General features: G+C 42.6%; 1 protein-coding gene across 2 annotated transcripts in view; it reads left to right on the top strand.

Moving 5' to 3' along the window:
• Positions 1-26696, top strand: part of PAFAH1B1 (platelet activating factor acetylhydrolase 1b regulatory subunit 1) — a 54683-nt gene that overhangs the window by 23480 nt on the left and 4507 nt on the right. Inside the window, exons 2-11 of one of the 2 annotated variants that reach the window (XM_028708656.2) lie at positions 1341-1551; positions 10975-11016; positions 12309-12393; positions 15771-15845; positions 16771-16977; positions 20036-20204; positions 22480-22582; positions 23441-23669; positions 25346-25447; positions 25792-25948. In XM_028708656.2, the coding sequence (XP_028564489.1) occupies positions 1520-1551; positions 10975-11016; positions 12309-12393; positions 15771-15845; positions 16771-16977; positions 20036-20204; positions 22480-22582; positions 23441-23669; positions 25346-25447; positions 25792-25948 (1201 nt within the window). In that variant the 5' untranslated portion in view covers positions 1341-1519. The remainder of the gene's footprint in view (positions 1-1340; positions 1552-10974; positions 11017-12308; positions 12394-15770; positions 15846-16770; positions 16978-20035; positions 20205-22479; positions 22583-23440; positions 23670-25345; positions 25448-25791; positions 25949-26696) is intronic. The other variant, XM_028708657.2, reaches the window with a different exon arrangement.

The following is a 26696-nucleotide window of genomic DNA, read 5'->3' as shown; positions in this document are numbered from 1 at the left end:
ATAGTTGATGATCACAATTCTCTCTTTAAATGTTTCATTGATAGTTGTTTTTGTAGGACTGGCCTTGGAGAGGTTCTATGGATTGAGTGTGTGGCAGTTTGGCAAAGTAACCCTGCCATTCTGGTGTCATCAAGGCTTCAGATTTCGTAGGAGAGACAGTGACAACATAAAAAAATAATGTAAAAGTAAATGCCTTTTCATAGAATCATAGAAACGTACAGTTGAAAGGAATCACAAGGGTAATCTAGTCCAACCCCCTGCAATACAGGAATCTTTTTTTACCCGCAGAGGGTTGAATCCATGGCCCTGAGATTGAGTCTTATGCTCTATTGACTGAGCTGTCCTGTCTGTACCCCATAAAGAAGTGGAGAAGTGTTCAATCATAGCCGTTAACTCTGAGTACAGAAATGACTTGAGTTCTTGGGTCACTATGGTACCCTGTAACCCGCCTGTTAATTTTTTGCATGTTGAATGTAGTAATAATGTTATTGGACTATTGTCTGTAGTTCACTGGGTTTTGGCTGCTCCCTAATTTGTATTGAATTGTATTAGTGGTGTCAATACCGTTTTCAGTTTTAAAAATATTTTAAGAGGAAGAGAGAACATTTTAATGCTATAGGACTGACTGTTTTTACAGTTGTTTCTTCTTCTTGGAGACCCCTGCCTGGAACTGATGTTCTGTGGGAAGGGAACTAAGGGTCTCTAGCAAACTAATTTGCACCTCATCAAGCGATTAAACCAGTACAAAGCCAATACAAAGTTTGGCATGTGTCCACAAACTGAGAGAAAGAAAGAGGATGAGGAGCAAGGTGGCCACCTCTAGTAAAAATAAAACAAAATAGTGAATTTCATATGGCAGGATGGAGCTAAAGGTTGGTCCCCATTCTAAGGGCCGACCCTAGTGGAATTGCAAAAGTATTTATTACATTTTCTGCACTCTGCATAGTTGTTGCTTTTCTCTTTGTTACGATGGATGACCAAATTATATGCAACCCTTAATTTTCCCAGCTTCTACCAACAAGACTTACTTTTCTGCCCCGGTATGGAATCAGCCCCTGTTTAATGTGTTTGAACTTACTCTTTTTTCTGTGTTAGATGCTTTTATGTTTTATTAACTATGTTTTATTAGCTGTGTGTTAGATGCTTTTATGTTTTATTAGCTATAGGCTGTAATTGTCCTTTAATAGAATATTGTACACTGCATAAGAGTTTTTTTAAAAACTTATTAAGCAGTTTATAAATGTTTTCAACAAATAAATAAAAATAACATGAGTAGTCAGTACTTCAGTGTTGCCGAAGTTGTTCATAGCAATAATTGCACAAACTCTTGCATTTTCTAGATGGAATGAATCTTCCTTGTTGAATGCATCCGGTCTGCTTGGTAGAGTTTACTTGTGGAGACACATTGTCCTTTGGGTTGAAGCCACTTTGTGGCAGACTGAATTGTGGATCCCAGAATCCCAAGCTGCTTGACGAGGAGGAGACAGCTGAATCACGTTAACTTGACATCACAGCCACAATGGTGCTGTCACAGAGGCAACGAGATGAACTGTAAGTAGCTCAAGAATATTAATCTTACCTTGCTTTCAGTTGGCTGTTATGGATCGGACGCGATCATGTTTTCTTAACCAATTTTAAAGCTTTCTGTGGGCATCTTAATAAGAATGCACTAGACATTAGTTTTTTAAAAATAATTAAAAAAATAGATCTGGCCACAAAACAAAAATGAAGAAATGGGTTTAGTAATTTTGTGGGATCCTCCAAATTCTGGAGCTAAGCAGTGTGCTGGCCATGATGTTAATTTGTTTTTTTGAGAGATGGGTGGGAATAGGATGGAATTTGTATTCTGGGAAAAAAAAATCTTCCTACTCAACTTGGCAGGCTTTGTAAGCACATGTCTGATATGCTTCTGTTAACTTTGAAGCTGTGGTTATGGGCTGTTCCACAGTTGATGCCATGGGATATCAGGAGTGGGACAGGTGGGAATGGCTTGGGAGAAATTGCCTTGCAGGCCAAATTGGGACCCAGTTACCTCACATTCTGGAGGTTCCTTACTCATGCTACAGAAGGTCCTTACAAGAAATCGGTGGCAAGCCCAGTTCTTTTCAGGTTTATTTTTACTGCTCAGAGGGCTGTCTTTGCCAAGTCTTCAATCTGGACTGAGCATTTTGTTCCTCCTGCTGCTGTTCTAATGATTGTCGATGCTGTTAATATGTATAAGGATGAAATTTTTGTTTTATTGTAGACCATCCTTAGTGCCCTTGATTGGTTGGACATACATTCTTTATAAAAAGAAACACAGACCTGTCAGAAACCTATACAGATAAGCCTGAGTACATTCCTGACTCCCTGCTTTTCTTCCCTATCTGCCTGTCATTTGCTCCAGGTTTTTTATATTGTGAGATTGTGGTCTGGAACATGAGTGTTTTGCTTGTACAATATCTAATATGTTTTTATTTCTAAATATTTTGACCCCACACTTCAGCTATAGTGATAGGACTGTTTACAAAATTGTTTTATTCTAACTCAGGCATAGGCAAACTCAGCCCTCCAGATGTTTTGGGACTACAACTCCCATCAAACCTAGCTAACAGAACCAGTGGTCAGGGATGATGGGAGTTGTAGTCCCAAAACATCTGGAGGGCCAAGTTTGCCTATGCCTGTTCTAACTTGAATACCAAATTTATCTTAAAAGCTTCAAAGTTATAAATGCAGGATTAAAATGACATCTAAAATGCACAGGAAAGTAAGAAGGTCTTTCTTTACTTGCTGCTGAAAGGACAGTAAGAAAGGTGCCAGGTGGAACTTCTGTGGAGAGTGTACCACAACAGGGGTGCCACTACTGGAAAGACCTTGGGTGGGGAAAGCACCTGTTAGATAATATATGGAGTGAGATGTTTCTTAACGTTCCCAGTCCTGACCTGCGAAGGGCTTTACAGGTCAAAACCAGCTCTTCTCAGTTGGGCCTGAAAATGGGTAGGAACTGTTACAGTTTTCAAAGTATGGCTATAATATACCCAGTCCCAGTCTGCAGAATATGGTTTCTATGTTGCTAACAAAAGTTTGTGATAAGAATAAATAATTGTAATGCTCTCTTGAGGAAGGGTTTATTTTCCGTAAATGTACATCTATTGCAGTTGCTGGTGCACATTTTTCTGTATTTGGGGGGTTTTGGGCAGAGTTGGCTTGCATATTCCAAGGAGAGCATTTAGTGAGTAGAATGTGTTTGAGTTCTATTAACTGGATAAGCAAGATAAGGATTCACTGAGGCTGAGAGCACTTGCTCACAAAGGGCACTGCTTTTCTCTTTCTGCATGAGTTGGGCAGTAGACAAAATTATTTGATACTCCTGTTAAGATACTTATGGCGTTCCAAGAACTTAACACTGTATGTCAAGCAAACTTGTAATGCTGGCAAGGTGATCTTTCAGCAGTATTTGAACAGTTAACTGGTCAGTTAATTGCTAACTGATCTGCTGACAAATATTGTCCTGCTTCAGCCAGCCAAGTAAATGCCAGGTCCCTTTCATTTAGGCCACAGTCTACCTTGACTGTCAGAGCACCATCTGTTAGAACAAGGGTGTCTCTTTTGTCCTCATCACTGCAGGGGTCAATATCTGATGCTTGCACTGACATGCATGCTAATCTCTGGAGCATGTGCCAGCATTGTGATGTCTGCTGCTGTTAAATTGACTCCTTGCTTTGCTCATTCTTGGTCACATGGTAGCTCAAAAACAACTACAAATGGTTGGAATAAAGACTGTGTGTTCTGAAGTTTTAACTGCATAACATCTGCAAATAGGATGACAAATTATGTGACAAATGCTAAATTTATATCTCCACGATTGATTTCATTGATTAAAAACATCGTCTAGTAATGGTTCTGCTGGCAGTCATGAGGAGGAGCAGAAAGCTATGCAGAGCCTGAAGCCTTGTACCCACACTTTCAACACTATCTCTGCAAGATTTTGTTTAAAAAGAGAAACAAAGTTCTGTGCCTTCCACAAATTAGTGTATTTTTACACCCACACCCACATACCTGTTTACAAGGGAAGGTGACTCCTAGCCTGCACAGTGCCTCTGATGACTACAGCATTTTAATGAAGGTGTGGTTGAATAGCCTGCCCACACTTTTGCTTGTAACAGAAACTAAAATTGTTTTCAGGAGTTGAACTGGAGTCATGGTCTACGCATGCAGGAGAATGAGGTGGGAAGAAATGCCACTTCTCATTGCTCTCCTGTGTGCTAAGTGTCTTCCAGGTAAAAGTTACCTAGGGTACCAGGGTACCAGGTACCAGGGATACCCTGTGCTATTAGTGTTTTGATTTCAGAGCATTTTTTAATACAGCGAAACATTCAGAAATTGATCTGGCCGCAATCTGAAATGAAAATAGTCCATTCTGCCACTTCATTTTTGCTGCATGTAAAGATCAGGCATAACAGTTCGTTGCTGCATGTCTTTGGGCTGTGTTATGTTATCACAGTGTGTAAGTGCACGTGCTCCATAACTGCAGAACCCCTTACACTGCTCTTCCTGGGATTGGTGATGCTGTGTGTCAAGGTTAACTTCTGTTTCCTGGTCTTTCGTTTTAAGAAATAGTGATTGCCTCCAAGCCTTGCAGAATTTAGTCAACCCTGCTGTGACCAGATACAGATATAAGGTGGGATTTATTAGACCAATTCAGCAATGAGCACACCTTAGGCAAGCAGCTCCCCCATAGGCTCTTATTCCCCTTCCTGCAATTTGGGATGAGAGATAACCAGCCTATAGAATAGTCCAGTATTTTAAGGAATACTTGAAAATGTCTGTAAAGTACTTCCAACGTTTGATTTTGACCCTGTAAATCAGTGATGACCAAACTTGGCCCTCCAGCTGTTTTGGGACCACAATTCCCATCATCCCTGACCACTGGTCCTGTTTGGCAATCACCTCTGTAAATGAATATTATTATTCTAGCCCATGTCTGTCAACACTTGGCAATGAAAATGCCCCTGTAGACCAGCAACACCTGTGTGCAACTTGGTGATATAGCCAAAACAAGGACAACGAAGTCCCCAAAGTGACAGTTTTTATTGAATGCATATCCCACCTTTTCTCCAAGGAGCTCAGGGTGGTATACACGGTTCTGGCACCCATCTAATCATCAGATCCAACCCTGTGAGGTGAGGTAAGCTAAGCTAAGAGCAGTGACTGGTCCCCAAGGTCGCCCAGTGAACTTTGTGGCCAAGTGGGTATTTGAACCCTGATCTCCAAAATCCTAATTTGATACTCTAACCCACTACACCACACTGGCTCTCAGAGTTAACAAGTTGGCTTGTTAGCCATTTATATATTTGAGAGATTCATTTTGTTCTTGTTCCATCTGGTATGGGTGGGGCTGCCTCAAATTAGCAGGTGTGACGTTGCAGAGCAACAACAAACACAAGGAACTTGTGCATCCTGTTACTGCGCAGCAAGGGTGCATCTGAAGATGTCAGGCCAGTGCAGTGCAGGTTTTGCTGACATCCTCGTGCGCATGTTACTTGCATGACAGGAGGACAGAGCTGTGAAGATGCCATTAGATTAATGTTCCTCTAACTTGTATGTGATAAGTGAGTTGGTGGTTTTTTTGCAAGTCTGTTGGCACCCTCCTATGAACCTAGTTCAGGGGTCAGCAGACTTTGTCAGCAGGGGGCCGGTCCACTGTCCTTCAGACGTTGTGGGGAGCTGGACTATATTTTGAAGGGGAAAAAAATGAACGAATTCCTACGCCCCACAAATAACCCAGAGATGCATTTTAAATAATAGGGCGCATTCTACTTGTGTAAAAACATGCTGATTCCCGGACTGTCCGTGGGCCGGATTTAGAAGGCGATTAGGCCAGATCTGGCCCCCGGGCCTTAGTTTGCCTACCCATGACCTAGTCATTATAAAAAGCAATAGTAAATGAGTAGTAGAAAGGCCAATACTCATGTTGTTTTAAACCAGAGGTTGCTAACCAGTGGGCTTCTGGATGTTGTTGAACTCCCAACCTCCAGCAAGATATTGGGAGTTGGGAGTCCAGCAACATATGAAGGGCCACAGTTTTCTTTCACCTGCTTTAAACCACAGCTTAGATTAGACTTATGCATCCTGTTAGATCTGAACCTGCCAAGCCAATGCAATGCAGTTCTTAAACTCTGAGTTGAAGTGAACCAGTAATGTTCTGGTGGTGCATGTTGTTCTAATGTCTCTGTGTTTTATTTCCTCCCTAGAAAACTGAAGAAAGGAGTGAAGCATGATTTGCTTGTTCATCTTAAAGCATAGTTTAAAATAAACTAAGGTTTAATGTGATTGTGAATTGGGACACACACACACACACACACCTCCATCACAGGGAAAGCCCAAAATTTTCAGTCCCTGCGAATGAGTTATATTTGTTCCACTGAATAATTAAACTAAGGGCCTTCATTTAGAGAGAGAGAGAGAGAGAGAGAGAGAGAGAGAGAAAGAGAGAAAGAGAGCATGAGCAATTTTTTAAAAAGTAAATAAAAGGGAAAAATCAATTGTAGCACAAATTGACTTTAAGAATGGGGATATTCTCATTCTCCCGTTGACATTTAGAGATGCAGATGCTTCATGATCTCTGCTCCATCCAACAAGGAGCAGATTCTGGGCCAGAAGGCACTTCCTTCCAACAGTTATTGTACTGGGACCTCTGTAGTAAATAGGCTTAGGTTCCAGGTGGCCTTATCGCTGGTGATGCATGTTAGCTTTGTTTGATTTATTTCAGGCCAATTTGAAGAGAGGTTCAATTGAACCACTCTCATCTTAGCTCCCTGCTTGTCCATTGTTCTTAAAACACCAGAGAAGAGAGTTTAAGCCAGCTTTGCAACTCTGCTAAAAGCTCTCTGAAGTGGAAAGGTTTTCATCCTGCCTTCAAAAGGCTGAAAGAAGTTGCCAAGGGAAATTTTTGGGGTAGGAAGTTCATAACTGCCATATCACTGCCAAGAAGCGACTAGATCAGCCTTCACCATCTTGGTGCCATTTGGGTCTTTCAGACTCCCAACAATCATTAGCCCCTGGCTGGAATGGCCAATGGCCACAGGTGATGAGTTGCAGTCAACAAAACATTTGGAAGGCACCAAGTGGGTGAATGCTGGTCTAGATCATATGACCACACACAGTACCTCAGATAGCAGGAACATTTGCAAAGGAGACTCTGGATGGTCCTAATGTATAGAGGAGTGTCTTGTAACCAGCTTTTTATTATTTATATGAAGTTGCTGGAAGCAGTCATTGAAGGATTTGGTTTGAGGTGTCAGAAAATAATGCTGATGACACCCAAGGTGTCATCCAAGGTGGTTACATTGAGTTAAGACCTAAATTACCTGGGACCCCTAAGGATTTGAAAGAGCTCATTCTCCCTTACCGATCTGTTCATCTCTTTAGATCGGCAAGTGAGGCCTTCCCGTTGGTTCCTTTTTTGGATGAGATAGGAGGTCTGGGATCTGGGGCAGGGCTCTGAGTATATGCAACTCTCCACTGAGGTGCATGTTTCCATTTCGTATTTTAAACAAGAAGTAAGGACCTGACTCCTACCAATATTTTGGAGGGGAGTAGTAGGGCTTTGACAAGTTTTTCTATTTTTGTACTGTTTGTTTTTAAGATGTTGCTTTCTATGTTGTAATTTTGATTCATTGATTTTTTTGATTAAATTCCTACTTGTTTTATTTTTTTTGCACCGTTCTGTGAATGTAGGGGTGTGTGACACACACAAAAATAAAGGCACAGCGTCTAAGTCTGCAAACACCCTTCTAATTGAAATGTGAAATCGACTTAAAAAGACACATATTTTGGGAAGCAGCAGGACAATGGCATGGCTATGAAATTTGAGAAGCAGTTTTATTACGTTTGGGTGGCTCAGCAATTTTTCTATCATTTTTAGCTCCAAAGAGCCTAAGTCTAATCGCAGTAGATCAGATAAGGAAGAACAAACTCTTGGTCTGGTAATCCAGCACCCTTTGTTCTTCTAATTATTTCGGATGATCAAAACTATCTGATCCAACTGCAAACACTTTCTAGTGGGGTGTGGGCCATTGGTCACGTTCCAGGGCCAGAATTTTGTCTGAGCATCTTGGGTGCTCTTCCTTGATGAATTGAAGGGCTCCAGCCTGCTTGGTTGAGCATTCTCATCATTCTTCCCCTGGGGATCAGGGGACCGCACCAGGCTCCCCTCCTTCTGACCCCTCGCCACACAATCCTCAATGCTCTCCAACTTCCAGACGATCAACGCTAGAGACCTTCCAGTGAGAAGGCTTTGCTCACCAATCAAGCTTAACAATTCTCCAGTAAATAACTCCTCTGTTGCTCCAGGCAGATTAGTTAGCTTTTGAGATGTTATTTGAATGGCGGTATGGGCTGTTACTTTGAGCTGCTTGGGTTGCTTTAATCTTTGTGGGCTTTCCTGTAGGTCTGTTTTTCTTTGAACCTTTTGATCTAAGGCCTTTTAGCTGTTTGGGGGGATCTTCCCATTCACTGTCTAACTGCTGGGGATTGGAACTATCTAGGGATTGTTTGTCACCGCCATGGAGATTATCTCCCTCCGCCGTTTGGACTTCCGAACTTGTTCCTAGCCCATCATCAGTAGCCCCTTTGCTATTTTGGGAGTTATCCATTCCGAGAAGTCAGTCAAACTTAGTTGTTTAGATTTGGATCTGGTCAAGTGGCTTGGCACAACTGCTTTTTCTTGGGCATCAGGGCAGGGTCAAGACCCCCGGAACAATCCAAAACAATCCTCGCTACTTACGATTTGTTCGGTTTCTGAACTGGGGATGGAAAATTTTAGTCAGTAGACAAAACTGCAAGTCAGTTACAGAGTCAGGTTTCATCGGGCGTTCATTGTTGTGGTAAATCAGTTTGAGCGTTAAAACAATAAAACAATAAACTAAAAACAAGGAGAGGCGATGAGACAGCCAGTAAGACGTTAAAAATGTGAGATTAGAATCAGGAAGTAGCTAAAAACTACTTAAAAGCTTTATTGAAGGCAGGAGCTCTGCCTAGGCTGCTGTCTCGGCCACCATCTTGGAAAAGTCAGGACTATGCCATTTTTACTTTCGCGAATGAGTGGCCCCCTGTCTCCATTACCGAAGTTACAAGTTTAATTGATCAGATGAAAGCAGGAAAGGCTGCCAGCCCTGATGCTATTCCCTCTGAATTGATCAAAGCCAAGTCAGAGTGGTGGGCTCTGATACTAGCGGATCTGTTCACTGTGATAGATAGAGCTGGTATCATGCCTAACTCATGGCAGCAATCTATAATTATCCCAATCTTTAAAAAGGGTGACAAAAAGCTGCCATCCAACTATCGGCCAATGTCTATTGTCAAACATCGGGAAATTGTGCGCTAAACATTTGCTAAATAAACTACTTGGCTTGATGAAAATAACATCATAGGTCCAAGAGCAGGCAGGGCTTAGGCCAGGGAAATCCACTTTATGCAACTGCATGGTGTTATCTCACTTAGCCGCTAAGTATATGCAGCTTCATAAAGAATGTCTTTGTGTGGCCTTCCTAGATATCAAGGCTTCTTTGGACACTATTGACGGGGCTGTTATGGACCAAATTGGAGACAATGGGCCTAGAACCTAGATGACTATACTTGATCAAAAAGCTTTATACAAAGAACACCTGTCATATAAGAACAACACCAGGGAATGTAATGACAGATCCTGTCATTATAAACAGAGGAGTAAAGCAGGGCTGTGTACTCGCTCCCTCTCTTTTTAATCTTTTTCTTAATGACCTCACTTCTTCACTAAAACAGGTGGATAACCCAAAACTCAATGCATCAAGCATCCCCATTCTCCTATACACAGATGACATGATTTTGCTTTTATGGACAAGAATTGGCCTAAAACAATTGTTAAATTCCTGTGTTGACTATCTGTCCAGAATGAAATTATGCATGAACTTTGATAAAACCAAAATAATGGTTTTTGGGAATTCACGCAAGAGCTATAGCAGGGTACTTGGTGGAAAACCCATCCAGCAGGTATTTGAATTTAACTATCTGGGAATTACATTCCATCATAGGCTTCTATGGTCTTTGCACCGTGCAACGGCGGCGAATGCCAGTAAGATGTCTATGCAGGCCATAATGCGATTTTTCATAACAAGAGGTAATTCGCATATCCCCTCTGCCCTCAAGGTCCTCAACACCAAAATAATAGCTCAGTTGCTCTATGGAATTCCAGTCTGGCTGCCAGGGTTTACCCAACTGGTAGAACTAGTGCAGGCAGCTTTCCTTTTTAAGATTTTTGCTGTCCCACGTTGTGTACCCTATGCAGCCTTGTGTCTAGAGGGAGGTCAACACAAGGTAGAGACCGTTGCCTGGGCGAGATTTCTTCTATGTTGGTTAAACATCTACCCCACATTAGATAAAGATCCTTTCTTCGGTGGTCTTGTCAGACCCCTTTCTTTCCCCAGGGCTACAACAGTTTAACATGAAGATACAGCACCTTGGACTGTCAATGGAACTTTTGTGATCGATGCCTCCACCATCTGCCAAGGCTATAATAAAAACGAGGTTGTGGGACATTGAATGCCAGGAACTAACAGCAGCAGCAGAGAAAACATGTTCCCCTCTTTACTTTCAGCTTTCTTGGGCACATGAAACTAATTATAATTATCTTGAATTTCTGCTTATCCCTCAAGAAAGAAGGGCATTTTTGATGGCCAGGTTTAATTCAAACCCATCAAACCTCCTTTGGGGTAGGTTCTCGGGAATGGTGGAAGGAGAAAGAATTTGCCCCTGTGAAGATCACCTGATGGAAACTCTTACTCACATGGTTCTTAAATGTAAACTATATGCTGATCTCCGCCAGCAGTTTCTAGAACAACGCTGCATTCCCAAATGGAAACCAGAGTTGGAGGTCATACATTTTCTATTAATGGGGAATGATCAGGAGCTCACCAAATTAGTGGCTAAATATCTGTATTTGGTTTTTTGTCGCAGAAACACATTGCAGACGCCTGATCTCCCCGGAGACCTAGAGATGTAATGTTAGATTTTTTTTGCCTCTTTTCATTTGACAAATGAAGGGGAGGTGGTAATTCTGTATTGATTTACTATGGATGTTTGTATGTGATGCCAATAAAAGGTTTGATGATGAGACAAAAAAAGAAAGAAAGAAAAGAAATAAAGGATATGGGAGGGAATGTTGCTTCAGATATTAATGCTAAGTAAGACTTTTTAGGGTCAAAGCCAGCACTTAAAATTGAAGATGGAAACAGGTAACCAACATAGATCTCTTGGGGTGTTGTGTGGTCCTTGCAGAGTGTACCAGTTACAAATACAGATGCTGGCATTTTTGACCTGTTGAAGCTTTTGAATTCTCTTCAAATGCAGATTTGCACAGAGTGCATTAGAGTGATAGGGCATGTATCCCTTATCAAGGCAAGGGTACAGCTGGCGCACTTTGTGAAGAAGGCGGCACTCTGGGCCACAGCCACCTCTTAGGAATCCTAGAGAAGCCCCATTCTGTGGATCAGCAGTTCAAGGATGCATATGCCACTGTCCAGGTCCTGTTCACTAATTACTTGATCAAAAAATCCTACACTCCCCACCACTTCTGTCACACCTGGGTTGAGTTTCAGTTTATTGTTTCTCAGCCAGCTCATTACTGGTTCCAAGCAATGATTCAGGGTTTCCACTGCCGCAGTGGGATTTAAGAAAAAGGAGAAGCATAATTGAATTTCATCAGCACACTGATGATGGTAAACTCTGGATCCTTGGACAACCACCTCCAGTTAGCAACGTCTAGATATTTGAGTAATAGGAAAAGCCCCTGGGATTATTTGCATTGGTCAGAAGAGGATGTTCTATCTCCCCTGCCCCCTGGCACAACAGTAGAAAACTCACCTAACCACAAGGGAACCGCAGCAAATTTTCCCATTCCTATTAGGTGGTCCAAGATTATACCATGGTCTATAAAGCATCTGAGAAGTTAAGGCAAAACAACAAGAATGCTTTTCCCAATCAGTGTCCTGGCAGCAGATAACTATTATCCTACAGCACGTGAAAAACCTTTTTTTATACTACAACGAGTATGGAGGAAAGTTATAAGGACCACCAGAAAGTTCAATAAACCGTTGTGCACAATATCCAAAAGAGAAATAGCCATTAGTTCAAAGAAAAAGGGAAGGAGGTATTCTTTTACTTGTTCTTTTACTTGTTCCAGTCAAGCATGTTTGGGTACATAGCTTTGTGGATGGGAGGGGGAGAGAAATTTCTACAGAATTAATTATAAAAAGAATATTAATTAAAGACCTAAATCTCACTTCATTTAGAAATCGAGCGATAGCAGATTACCTTCGTTCTAATGGCTATGAAGAGGCATACTCTGTTTTTAAAAAGGAAGCAGAGCTTGATGTGGTGAGTACAGACTTCGTATTCCTTGTGTGATGCTCCTGATTAACCTTTCTGTCATATATGCAGTAACTTTCCAAATAGAGGTAATGGAATGGAATGGAATGCTCACAAATCTCTGCAATTAACCTGAATGGCTACTTAAGCTTCTACTATCAGTGACTGTTAAGTTAACCAAGTTTGTGGAATTGTTAATTTCCCACCTATCTTTACTTGAGGTCTGTACATTGAGAATGCAAGGCAAATGGACCAAGATATTCACTACTAGCCACAATGGCCGTGTTCCACCTACACTGTCAGGCACTGTTGCCTCTGAATTCCAGGTGCTGGGAATCACAGGTGGGCAGAGTGCTGTTGCGCTCAGGTCTGCTTGCATGCTTTCCACAGGCATCTGGTTGGTCACAGAGAATAGGATGCTGGACTAGGTGGGACATTGCCTGAAGAAAGAAGCTCTTACATGTCTATAAACCTTTGCACCATGTCACATTGTCCTTGAAACTAAAAAGCATGAAGGATATCTATCCTATCACATTGTAGTTATTAACTTCACACGGCCTATCTCATTAAAAGAAAACCCATTCCTTAATCCAAGCCTATAGTCTTTAACTGTTCTAGAAAGGACCTCGTCGATCACCTTTAATTGGGGAATTCCTCTGGAATAGTTCTAGCTATGTGTAACGTATATAATACATTCTGAAATCAACATGTTTTACACTTGCAGCAAAAACTAAAGGCTCCAATAAAAAACTCAGATTTGGGAGAGGTTAAAATGGGTACTATAAATTTCTTCAGTGGCAACTCCAGCCATATTTCATCACATACAGGCCAAAATATCACATGGACATAGAAACCTTACCAAAGGACTGTGGAAAATGCAAGAGCAGTCCCGTATAGGAATTCTCTTTCTAACAGAAGTTTTTATACCATCTGCAGTTCTTGTTTTCAGATTATTTAGGATTTCTAAACAATTCCATCTTGGTATAATATTTAGGTGCGCTTTTAAGCACATTTCTTGTGAGACAGTGTTGTTTAGCACTTACTTGATTCTGCTTCTTGCAAAGCCTTGCCTGGACTGCCATGGCCTTGCTAGTAATGTGTCATTTGCTACCAGTTTATCCTCACCTCATCTGTACTTTCCTGTCTTCCTCTTCCATGTTTTATCCTGCTGACCTTATTTGAATAATACAGGCTTTCGGTAGAAACAGCAGTGCTGCTTCTGTGTTCCATGCTCCCTACGACAACAAGCATGCAGTTTATACTACCTAAATGTTAAGTGATGGCGTTTAGGCTTTCTTTGTAACGGAAGTGTATGTCTACCCGCCTTAAGGCATTTGACCCAACTCTTTTTGAAATAATTGAAACTCCTAATTCAGCTCTTACTTTGTAGGTTTTGAAGGAGGAATAGCTATCTTGGTGTGATCTATAAATACTGTGCTATTTCTTCAGATCATATAAGCGACTCTGACTGAACCATTTAAATATATGCTAATCTCCTAAGTACCCTTTAGGCCTACCAATCACGCTGTAAAAGCGTAGAATTTTGTCTGCCTTAACCAAAGTACCCACTTGAGGCCCTACATTTCATTTCCCCAAATCTCATTCAAATAAAGTCCTGGTTGTAATCTCATTGTACGCGTAATTGAAAATGGGGCTTGATGAAAGGAGTGCTGGCATACCCGTCAACCTCATTAAAAACTCTTTCCCCCAAAAGGTAAGAAGGAGGACCTGGATATGCAAAGCAGCCTTGTTATACAGCAGTCATTAGGGAGATGTGTTTCACTTCCTTATGAGAGAGCTGTGTAGTGAAGCTGTGGGAGTATGAATTAGGCAGAACTCTTAATGAACTAAAAGACCCCAAAACCCAAGCACCAGTGAATTGGAATCTTATCCGTGCAACTGCTTCAGGGGCTACATTTGGCTCCAGCACAAATTAGTTCCACAAATAACCCCAAATTCCCCCAAGCACAGAGGGTGGTAATGCCTCCACTGTGGCCTCTTAACCAAGAAGATAATCCAATTACCAGTTCTGACGTTCTGCTATTCTCCTGCCTTTTACAATCTCCAGTATTCCTGGACTCTCTGAGACCCCAGAACTTCAACGTTGCATATAGCATCTGTTTGCACTTCCTTTAATTTTTGAGATTAACCTCTTCCCTTAACTTATAGGGCACACAACTTGTTTAAGTAAAGTTGTTGTTGTTGTTGTTGTTGTTGTTGTTGTTGTTGTTGTTGTTGTTGTTGTTGTTGTTGTTGTTGTTATGGGGGAGCTGCTGCACTTTAACCAGCGCCACTCCCTCTGACATTCATTTCTCAGCTGGGCTGTGGTTTCTGGCCATGCCTTTGTTGAGCACCCTGACTCCACAGATAATCAGAATGGTGGCAGACCAGAGAGGAGGGTGTGATTTTTTGGTTTTCATAAACTCTTGAGAACTTCTTGTAAGCAAGAAGTTATTTCCCTGAAGAAATAATGTAAGGAGGGAAACTTGCTCAGGATGCTTCACCGGATAGTTCAGTGCTTGTGCCTGCTTTGTGCTCTTGGTTGATGTTGGATCATGCATATCCTGAGGATTGTGCCTCTTAACACAAACCTGTTCGTCAAGGTCATCCACTGATGATTACAGCAGTGGCTTCCTGGCAGAGTAATTGACAGAATGTGTGTGAGCATGGCACTGGCTGCCACAAGACGGACCCAAGCTTAGGGGATCAGACAAATTCATGGAGGAAGATGAGCTTATTAGGCACAATAACAAAACAGAACCTGTACATTTACTGGCACTGTGCCACAGAATACTGATTACAGGGGAGCAACAAAACATGGAGGGTTATTGCTTTCATTCCCTGCTTGTTCCTTCCCAAAGACATCTGCTTGGCCACTTGTGGGACGATGAAGTTAGATGGTTCTGGAAAATGTATATCAACCCATTAAACCACCACATTTGCAAGGGTTGCAGTTAGTTGCAGCCATGTTAAACAATTCACATGGTCCAAAGGGGGGGAAAAGACCCCCCAAAAGCACAGAAGCACTTGTGAAAGCAGGTGGAAGGAGCTTTCTCCCCTAAATAGTTAGTTCCTTTGGCTTTTAATCTGGATGTGTTTTATCTCTGGCTTCATACATGTTTGCATCCAGCTATATGCAAAGGTTTGTAGAGTTTCTTGATAAGCCCCACAACTCCATGCCTTCAATTTCTAAGACAGTAGAAAATGCTATTCTTATAAAAAATAAAAAAGCTGGCAAAATATTGCTCTGTTTGATGTTCTTAATTTTGGGAGAAAATGCTGCTAAGCAGGACTGATGGCACTGCAGGGGGGTTGGGCTAGATGACCATGAGGGTCCCTTCCAGTCCTACAATTTATGTGTTCACAACAATTGTCTTGATCTTCAGAATGAAGAGTTAGATAAGAAGTATGCTGGACTCTTGGAAAAGAAATGGACATCAGTTATAAGATTACAAAAGAAGGTAAGTACAAGCCTCAGTTGGTATATTGCTGGCAACACTGCTGCAGTGCTTTTAAAAGAAGTATGCAAAACAACCTATCCGGTTGGAAGTCCGTATTATGATAACCAGTTTTATAATTTTTGACCTGACAATATATTGCAAATCATGATTTATGTCTGTGTGTGCTATGCAGAAATCACAATGTGTGAAAAACCGTGAAGTCAGACAATGCCTCCGCATAGCTTCATTCTTATTTCAGACATTGTGATATATCAGTATATAATGATGTTTAGCTGGTTGAAAACCAGGTATCACCCAGCTCTAGTCTCCTAATTCCTCTAAATGTGCCCACTGGTCTCAAGGCTAGGAGGTATGTAGGAGATAGGATCCAGCTGAAGCCTTGGCAGGTTTTTGCTTTAAACAAACACAAGCAGCATTGTTAAAGGTAATCGTAGCAAGGATATTTGATGCAAAACGCAGGAAAGAGAAAAATTCTGGCCGATAAGGAAAGAATGACAGAGCAGTAGACTTGCACTCATATCTAAGGGAACAAAGTTCAGGTAAAGTAAAAATGACGACAAACACATTTTCTCAAAGCTAAAATGAGCTAAGGAGGGTTGGATTGATTTCAAGATAACCAGGCAGATATTTTCCTGTGGCTCTCAGGTTTTGTTCGGTTCCTTTTAGCTGTTACAGCTTGTACTTGGTGATAATTTGAGAGCTGTGTGGCACAGTTCCAGGGCTGCTGTAGATTTGGTGATGGTCAATGTGTGTTGGTCCTTCATGACTTGCAAGGTCTTTTTTCAGACATTGTGATATATCAGTATATCATGATGTTTAGCTGGTGATATATCACAAAGTTGAACGCCAGGTATCACCTTTTGTCTTACACTTTTGTTTGTTCTCTCCACTCCTCTCTCCCTGCCCTCTCTCCAAAACCATTTAGGTTATGGAATTGGAATCCAAACTAAATGAAGCTAAGGAAGAGTTTACTTCAGGTGGACCACTTGGTCAGAAGCGAGACCCTAAAGAATGGATCCCTCGTCCTCCAGAAAAGTATGCGTTGAGTGGACACAGGAGTCCTGTCACAAGAGTAATTTTCCATCCAGTTTTCAGTGTTATGGTTTCTGCTTCAGAGGATGCCACAATAAAGGTAAGACTCTTCTATAAACCTGGTCTGTCTGTGCACCTCAAGGGGATGCTGCAGGCTATTGACACAGGAGGTGTGAGCTGATCAGAATTGGGATATGGCTCCCATTGTGCCTTTTGGACTGTGTTGGCCCAAGTAATATATATATATATATATATATATATTTGCAAAATGGCATTCTGTGTTTGTGGTCACCCATAGAAATGTACAGTGGTGCCCCGCAAGACGAATGCCTCGCAAGACAGAAAACCCGCTAGACGAAAGGGTTTTCCGTTTTGGAGGCGCTTTGCAAAACGAATTTCCCTATGGGGTTGCTTCGCAAGACGAAAAATCTTGCGAGTCCCCGCGGGTTTTTTTCGCTCTCCCCCCCCCTTTTCCTAAGGCGCTAAGCCGCTTATCAGCTGTTCCACTGATAAGCCGCTTAACAGCTGATCGCGAAAAGCCGCTAGACCGCTGTAGCGCTAATCCGCTAAGCTGTCAATGGGCTTGCTTCGCAAGACGAAAAAACCGCTAGACGAAGAGAATCGCGGAACGGATTCTTTTCGTCTTGCGAGGCACCACTGTAGAAGCTTCAGTTAATATGCAGCCTGGTGGTTTGCCTCCTGAAGCTGGCATGGGTTGATGTACTATTCTCACCCACTCTTCGAAGCCTGCGTTCGTTTGCTGCAGGCACGCTCCTGGCACAATATAATGTACAATCTTAAACAGCTTAGGATTCTTCAAGTATGCCACTTATTGTACTGTAGTATTGTGGCCCTTAGTAAGAACACCAAGAACACATGATGAGTATGTTGATAGTAGTTTCCAGTCTTTGGGACTCATTCATGTGGAAGCTTGCTGGAGCCTGAATCTCGTTATAGCTTCATTCTCAATGAGGTGGTCAACCTGTTATCTTCGCTCTGAGGCTCCACTTTGGGCCATAACTATTGCTCTTCTATACACAACACAGATTCCCTCCACAAAGGGCTAGGCTTCCCCCTGACATGCTAGATTTCTGTATGCAGGGATAATGGTGGTGATTATTGGATGGAGGAGCATTCCATCCCTGTGAACTGGTAGAACACAGGTTGGCCACCTTGGTGAGTACTGGGCCCATATTTTGTTGGTGGAAGAATTTTTGCTTAGAACAAGGGTCCTCATACTTTCTACCCAGGGCCCACTTGGGATGGCTAAAAAACTCAGGCCCACCAGTGAAAATTGGGGTGCTGGGGGCAGAACCAGTTATAAAAGTGTGGCAGATAGAAGCAGAGTTTGGCACAATCAGCTGGCAAATACTAGCATAACTTTCTTCTGATATTAATGCATCATTGGAAGTAGCTAAATACTTTGCCACAGCATTTTCCTTGTGGCAGGTTGAGTTCTATAGCTCAACTTTCCTCAAGCTAAGTGCAGACATTTGTTCTTGGAGGCATTGTGATTCAGCCTCCCTATTTCAGGCAGCGTTTGCTGATCTAGTGTCTTTAATTGGAGACAGATTTTCTTCTATTTTTTTTGTTCCCACCCCCACATGCCTCTCATAAGTATTTTAGCCCAGCTCCTGTAATGTCTTTCCTCATTCTCCTTTTCCACTCAACTTGTACCTTATTCCTTCCCCACAACTGCTAGTTTCTTTCATCCCTGCTTCCATGTCCTTTTACATTCATCTCTGTTCCATTCCCCTCAGAGGACTCTTCCCCCATTCCCTGAACTTCTCTGTCTCTTAGCCACCTTTACTCTGCATATAAGGAGTTGCTGGGGCTGGCATTGGTACAGTCAAATATCTTTGGCACAGTTAGTGGGGAGAGGCTGGCAAGCAAGGAGGCACTGGCCAGACTTGTAGTGAGTATATTAATACTTAGGGCTGTGTCGTATAATATATTGTTTTAATACATCACCTGAAGCAATTGGGTTTTTCATACATGACCCATAAAAAACAAAAACAAACCCCAGCACACCTTTTGCTCTGGAGTCACAAGAGACTGAGTTGAACAGTGGAGGATGGGGTAATCACAAGACAGATCCTTAAATGGCTTGGCCCTTTAAGCCTCAAATACTTTAAAGCAGTGATTCCCAATTAGCTAAGTACTGTAGATCCCCTGTTTTTCAAAAGCCAAGCCCCTACTTTTGAAAATTTTGGTATCTCTATGGTAGTTTTTGTTACGTGAATGTCTGCTGAACACCAATTGGGAATACTGCTTTAAAGACTGACTCGTTCCCTACAGACCCCCTTGGCTGCTAAGATTGGCAGAGGAAGCCCTCTTGGTAGTTCCACGTCCCTCAAAAAGGGGGGCATGGCCCAAGAGAGGGCATTTTCTTTGGCAGGCCCTAAGTTGTGGAAGTCGCTATTGACAAAGATGTGTCTGGCATTTTCATTATATAGTTGGTGGCAAATGCTGAAGATACACCTCTGGCTTTTGACACTTGAGAATGTATATTTTTAGGACCCACTTTATTTCTGTAGTTTTAAGTTGCTTTAAACTGTTTTTAATAACTGTTTTAATTGTTGTGACCAATGCTGGAACCTTGGCGTGAAGGCAAATGGAATAATATTTTAAAAACTTGTGTTCTGCCCTGCATCCAATGACCCATTTGGGTGACTGGTTTCTCCCATTTTTTATTCTGGCTTTATTCTTAGTTGCCAATGTGTGCAAGGCAGATATTCAAGAATTTGAAATAAAGTATTCTACCTTGGTATGTCTGAATATTGTTTTTGTCTCATAGAAAGCAGGAGTTTTATGTGTCTACACAAATAAAACATGCGCATCATCCCATAGAAAGGGGGTCTGCTCTTGTTTAAGGCAACAGGAAGAGCAGCAAAATGTGCTGTCTTCTGGCTTATTGATTTATCTTGGAAATGGGTGGGTGGAGAGAGGAGAGGTGCTTATTATTGTCTAATTAATTTGAAAAGTCAGTATACCCTTCGAAAATGTTATTGGTTCTTCCCTTGCTCCATCTCTTCCATTTTGAATTAATGTTGAACAGAGTGCCAGACAGCTGCTTTGAATGCAAATGAGAGCCTGGAAGAAATATATATATATTTTGTGAGGGCAGATATTCACCAATTTCTTTGTCTGCTTCCTAGGTATGGGATTATGAGACAGGTGATTTTGAACGAACCCTGAAGGGCCACACAGACTCAGTGCAGGATATTTCCTTCGACCACAGCGGCAAGTTATTGGCCTCCTGCTCTGCAGATATGACAATTAAGCTATGGGATTTCCAGGGCTTTGAGTGCATCAGAACCATGCATGGTAAGGAATTGAGGAATCCCACACTTGGATTGTGAGTTAAAATCAAACCAGTCCAGACTTGCCCTTTTCTTGAAACTGAAATTAGGAAGGGGATGCAGAACTCTTAAACCAAGGTTGGGGGGGGGGGATGCTGCAAGATAGCGATTTGCAAGGGGCTTCTCAGCTGATTATTGGGTCCTGAGAAATCCCTTTCAGCGTGCTTTGCAGATGCTGCTAATCAGCTGATTGAGGGTACCCGCCCCACACCTGATGGTGTACTGGGCAGATAGGCACGGCTTTGGCTTTGCAGGTCAAATGGGGGAGGGCAGGAGGTTTCCCACCCCTGCCTTACACATATGATGTGGTAAACTCATGGCTGAACTATACAACTTCAGTCAGCAGACGTGGAGGGGAGGGCATCACACGATTGAATGCTCTCCTCTCAATAAAAATTACTGCACATGTAAAGCTAGTTGTTGGAAAGAATGATTCTAGCTTAGCTGTCTCTCTGACTCTCCAGCAGAGAATTGTTCTGTATGAAAGAAGATAATCATGGGGGCTGTCACTTGCAATCTGAAATTTGTATAGTCAAAACACAGACCCACCATGTTCGCATTTTGAGTTATTAGATAAAAAGATGGTTGTTACCTGGTCAGTATCCTGGGTATATTTTGCAGTCTGTGCTTGAAATGTTAACAGGCTTGTGTTCCCTATTGCTAGTTGGACGAAGTGGGAGCTGTAAGGCTTTAATATGGGCCCATTTCCTTAGCTTGCTGGGAAATGAGACGAGGCAATCTTGCTCTACTGTATAGTATGGTTAGAGCTGAAGTACCCATGGGAAGCATCACATTTTGGTTCATTCTGTTGCCAGCTATATAAGAATCTTGGATATTTCCCAAGGAGGGCATAATTTTTGCTCCATAGTTGAAACCTGCCTGCCTTCTGTGATCAGACCATAGCTTGCTTGTTTGAAGCATTGTTAACTGCTCAAAACAATGGGAAGGACTCAACATTTGAAATGGGAAAATATGACTTGAAAGGGATTGAGTGAATTAGGCTAGGCTAGAGTTTTGCAAATGTGAATTCTGCTTCATGTGCAACCCCCCCCTGCTCTGTTCAGCTTTCTGGAGGCAGCTGCCTGCCTTTCTTACCAGGGAAAAATAGCAGAAGCAGCGGTTCTGGCCATTTCTTGTTGCTGCCTAGGAATGTCCTTAAAGAGCCTGTATAAGCAGAATGTGCCTCTATAACTGCATTTACGGCCTGCGGAAAGGAGTACTGTGTCACTGGACCCAGCATGGGAGAAGATGGTTGCTGTTTCCCAGAGAAGCATTGGCGAGAGAGCACATCTTCACAAACTCCCCTCCCGTTCCAGTTCTCTAGAATCTGAGAAAAGCTTCTCCCATCACACTGAGCTTTGGAGCAATACAAATCAAGCCTCGCTGTGAAAGAAAGACTTGGGCTGCTTCTGCTTGCCCCCAAAGCTAACAGGATAAATAGATTTCGCCGCGTCGCTTGCCCCTTGTCTGCTATGCATGCTTGGAAAACTTTGGGGAGGGGTTTCTTCATGCAGTGAAGGAAATCCTCTAAAGAAGAGTGTTGCTGCTTCCAGCTTCTCCTAAGATTTTGTAGTACAAAGATGAGAGCTGTGTGAGGTCTTCTGGCATGCATGCAAGATTTGGGCAAGGGGGCAATGGTGTTTCCACCTTTGCACCTTTTTGCCTGTCCCTTTCAAACTTTTGTTACCAGCTCAATGATAGATTTTTGAGATGTGGCAACCAGAGTGTTCTCAGTATTTCATATATGACCACCTGATGCCTGCTTGCCTGGAACACCACGGTACTGCACACTCCCTCTTCATTGCTGCTGCAGCATCACTTTCTCTTTTGCTGGCAAAAGTGCTGAACATCTAACGCACCTGCCTTGCCTGACTTTGAAACTGGGAAATGCAGCCATGATAGTTTCATGTTGCTCATTACAGCCTGCCAGTGGGTGTGTGGATGTGTGTGTTTTGGGGGTGGGTTAAGCGCCCTGGTTTCTTGCTCAAGTTCATTTAAGAAGAATTTAGATTCACGAGATTCTTTTTTGGAAACCATGCCGCGCACTTCTTCTAATAGCCAGATCACCACTGTAGACATCCTGTATTTCTCTCATTTGGGTCCCTGGTTTGCATATTGAGGGTTATACAGGATTATTGTCGCTTGTGTGAATCGAGTACTCTTCACACACATTGTGAGCTAACACAGTCACAGTAGAAGCCTGATGTGAGCGTGTTTGTTGTGTTGTTTTCTTCTTCTAGGTCATGATCATAATGTTTCTTCAGTAGCCATCATGCCCAATGGGGATCATATAGTCTCTGCCTCGAGGGATAAAACCATCAAAATGTGGGAAGTTCAAACAGGGTAAGACCTTGCAGATGTGTTCATGTGATGGAAGAAACAGTGCCTGGTTGCTTTTTGAAGATTCTCCCTAATACATGGGGATTGGGAACCTCATGTGCTCTTGTTAGACTTCAACTCCCATCAGCCCCAGCCAGAATGGCCAGCAGTTGGGAAATATGGGAATTGTAGTCCGCAACATCTGGAAGGCTAGTGACTAGTGGTATATGCCATTGGTCTTCAGCAAGTGGGATAGGGCTCACGAATGGATGAACAGCCTGATGTAGGCAAGGTTCGGTGCAGTTGCTCTCAAAACATGCAGAAAGGTGGAGAAGACTGCAAGCAAAGGGATATCTTCTGTACAAGCTTAACTGTTATACCTCCCTCCGATCCTGTGGCTTGGTGCTTCTTGGAATCCTATTAGATCTCTGAGAGAAGGAATGACAAACTAGTATGTCACTAGTGTAGAAATGCTGAGAAGGAGAAAGAACAGTATGAAGGAAGAAGAAAACTGGCATAATTAATGTTCATTTTTAAAAAGAGTCTCAAGATTGCCTCAATGTTGAGGATTCTCCCAACTTCTCCTTCTGATATATATTTTGTATTACCTTTTGGAAATGGATTCTTTAAATGATCCAAATAGCCTTTGGTTTAACCTTCTGCTCAGCCCCTTGTTCTAGCTGCTGTTTTCTTGCGGTCCATTCGCCCAGACTTCCCCCAGTCTTTCAACTCAATTTAGACCTTTCATTTATCAAAACATTCTGTTTACAACTGCTGGCAACGCCAGCATTGTCCCTAAACCATCAATACTTCAATTCTTGCTTTATATAGTAGTGTTCTGTCAACAGCGGTCTTCTTTTTGTTTATTTTCCTTGCAAACAGCTACTGCGTGAAGACTTTCACGGGGCATAGAGAATGGGTCCGCATGGTGCGGCCTAACCAGGATGGCACGCTGATTGCCAGTAGTTCTAATGACCAGACGGTGCGTGTCTGGGTGGTAGCAACAAAGGAGTGCAAAGCTGAGCTCAGAGAACATGAGCATGTGGTAGAGTGCATCTCTTGGGCTCCAGAGAGCTCTTATTCCACCATATCGGAAGCTACGGGATCTGAGGTAAGGAGTCTTATATTGCGCTTCTCTCTCCTTTCCTTTCCTCTCCTCTCTCCTCCCCTCCCCTCAGTGTACATTTCAACCTCTTACTCTTCATTGGGGCATGCATGGACATGTGGGATTTGTAGTGGGTGTCTTGTTGCTTCGGATTTCCATCACATGCTGGTGCTGTCTCCCACAGCCATTCCACCCCTTTGATTCAGATAAACATCTGATCTAAAGCTCAAAGTCCCTTTTTTTTTAACTCAAAAAGGAAGAGGTGGTGGCTTTGGGCAAACTTGTGTGGTTACATACTGAAAACCCATTTTTTAAAGAACATCCCTCTCCCCAAGTGCACTAGACTCTTACTCCTTCTTGCTCAGTGCAGTGTTCTGGAGCTCTTCTAGAGCGTGTCAGAATCCTACATACTTGGCCTCTTGAAATAGGCTATCTCCCTTTATGGAAGTGACGTTTCTTTTCTGAATTATTTGGGGCACCACAGTGGACATATGCTATCACTCAACAGTGGCCAAGTTTGAACCTGGTCCCTTTTTTCACTTACTTAAAATAAAAGGTGTGTGTGTGTGTGATTTAAGGTCATATCTCTCAGCTGACTGCTTAGCTGCTTCACTTTCTCTCCTCTGCCCTCTGCTGGCTCGTTGCAGAAATGATTCCCCAAGAAAGGCATGGAAGGTGAAGAGAGCTGTGAAGCTCAAGAAGTCATTTTAGCCTGAGCCTATCCTGGCTTAGATATTAATGGAGGCGTGTACAAGGGAGACGCATACACTTAAGAATTCCGGACTCTTAAGAGAGATGAATGCGTTTTGGCTGAATGTGAACAATAGATTATGGAGTTGTGCATTTATCTCTTTTGTTCTAAGAGCAAAAGATCAAATGATAGATGTCCCTGGTTCCCTTCTCTTTTAGACTTCCCAGTTGAATTTTGGGGGGAGTATCTTAAGCAGCTCTAGTGGGTGTCTTGAGTGAAAGGAGAAAGGGGAGACACACGTATTTGAAAGAAGGAGGTGTGAGCCTCGGTGGAGAATAACGGTGAACAGAATAATTGGCAGTGGGCATGACAGTCTGACATAGAAATGTGGCCTCAGTGTAAAACTTAACAGTCCAAAACAGTAGCATTATGGTAATGGGCTAAATAGTCGCACCAGTTAGTGACTTTAAATTTTCGAGAACTCTTCTTCAGGCTGGATACTGAAGGGAGGGAGTAAGAGAGAAGAAAACAGCCAGTGGAGGCCAAATTTGGCAGGAGTGCCTAGTGCTTGGAGGACATTTCTCTCCCCTGCCCCACATGTTACCCCAGGCAATGTCGTTATTGAGGGGTAGGGAACTTGCTTCTAGTTCTAAGATTTCTTTGAGTGGCTAAACTATTTGTAAGCTTAAAAAAATGCAGACAGTGGTATCGGTGCATTAGAAAAACAAGCTTCTCTTTAAATAGATCATTAATTGTAATTGAACATAAACAACTTTCTATGTTCATTGGCAAAGTCTAAAGAATTATGTTTTAAAAGTGTGTGAGTGTTGCTGCCATGTTCATTAACATAAAGTGTTTAATTGACTTCTGAGTCCTGTTTACCTGGAGCACAACTTTCTTTGTGCTTGCTTTAGGTCTCAGGTACTCCAAAGGTGGGTCTGTGTTTCTACCACCTGAAGTATTCATTTTTGTAATTTCCTTCTCTTTATAGACTAAGAAGAGTGGCAAGCCTGGGCCTTTCCTGCTTTCTGGCTCTAGAGACAAGACCATTAAGATGTGGGACATTAGTACTGGCATGTGCCTTATGACACTTGTAAGTTCCTGTGTGTCCCCCTCCTGTCGGACTGCAATCCTGTATACTGTTGCTTCAAAAGGGAGTAGATGAGACAATATTGCCTGGATGACCTCAAAACAGTCTCTGAGGAATCCAGCCAGACTAGTTAGAATGACTAGAATCTGTACAGATTGAAGGAATAATCCATCACAGGGCCCTGTTCTCATCTGGGGAATTCAATTTCCTATAGTTCCAAGGCGGTTAGTTTGGGGCAAGTAGTGGAATGATCTTACCATTGGATTTCAAATCATGTTGCGAATGTTCAGGTGTGCACACAATACATACTCTCTTGTGACCTTGTGCCATTTTTTCTCTCTCAACAGGTGGGCCATGATAACTGGGTACGTGGCGTCCTGTTCCATTCTGGGGGGAAATTTATTTTGAGCTGTGCTGATGACAAGACCTTGCGTGTCTGGGACTACAAGAACAAAAGATGCATGAAGACTCTCAATGCGCACGAACACTTTGTTACCTCGTTGGGTATGTATGTGCACTTATTCCAGCACAGCGCAGCTGAGTACAGACCTAGGTCTTCTTTGTAGGTTGGTCTTTACCTGGAGCCTGGCGCATAAACCAGTGCCACCACTCTGCAGCTAAGAAGGGATGAACAGCACTGCATTAAATACTCTCTAGACAGTATACCTGTGCCAGGCTGGCTTAAAAGTCCCCATGCTACGAAAAATGTCTGGCCTCCCTCTCTTCACAAAAGAAGAAAGGGGAAGGGGGCATGTTGGAAGTTACAGGGAAAGTATATGCTAGTAGTGTTTTGCCAAGCTAGTGAAGACAGTTGGGTTTCATTTGTTTCTGTGCAGCAATCTTTTTTTCAAGCAAAGGAAAAAGTGGGGAAATTGGTTGCTTGTACAGGCATAATGAAAACTGAAGCTGGTTTCAACAGGAGCAAAGCTCCTTTATATCCCTTGAGGTAGAGGTTCCCTGTTCCCTGTTCCTTTGTTCAGAGCTGGTTGTTCCTCTGCCCCCACCTCTCCAGTTCACAGGACCCGTAAAAGCCAAGCTGCTTTACATTTATTGGCTAGCCATCCCTGACTTGCTGTGCTGACTGTACTGCTAATGATGGCTGATGGCTGATCTGTGACGCGGGCCTTTCAGCTAGTGGTTTGCTGACGTAACTCAAGGTGCGTTGCATCAGTGGCACCATAATTTTTCTTTTAAAAAAATGTTAGGAGGAGGAGGGCAGAGTAAAGGTATGTCTGCACTGTTAGTTTACACT

The sequence above is a fragment of the Podarcis muralis genome, chromosome 15 (assembly GCF_964188315.1).
Source record: "Podarcis muralis chromosome 15, rPodMur119.hap1.1, whole genome shotgun sequence".
NCBI lineage: Eukaryota > Metazoa > Chordata > Lepidosauria > Squamata > Lacertidae > Podarcis > Podarcis muralis.
The sequence above is the reverse complement of the archived record's forward strand: the minus strand, read 5'-3'. Positions and strand labels throughout refer to the sequence as shown.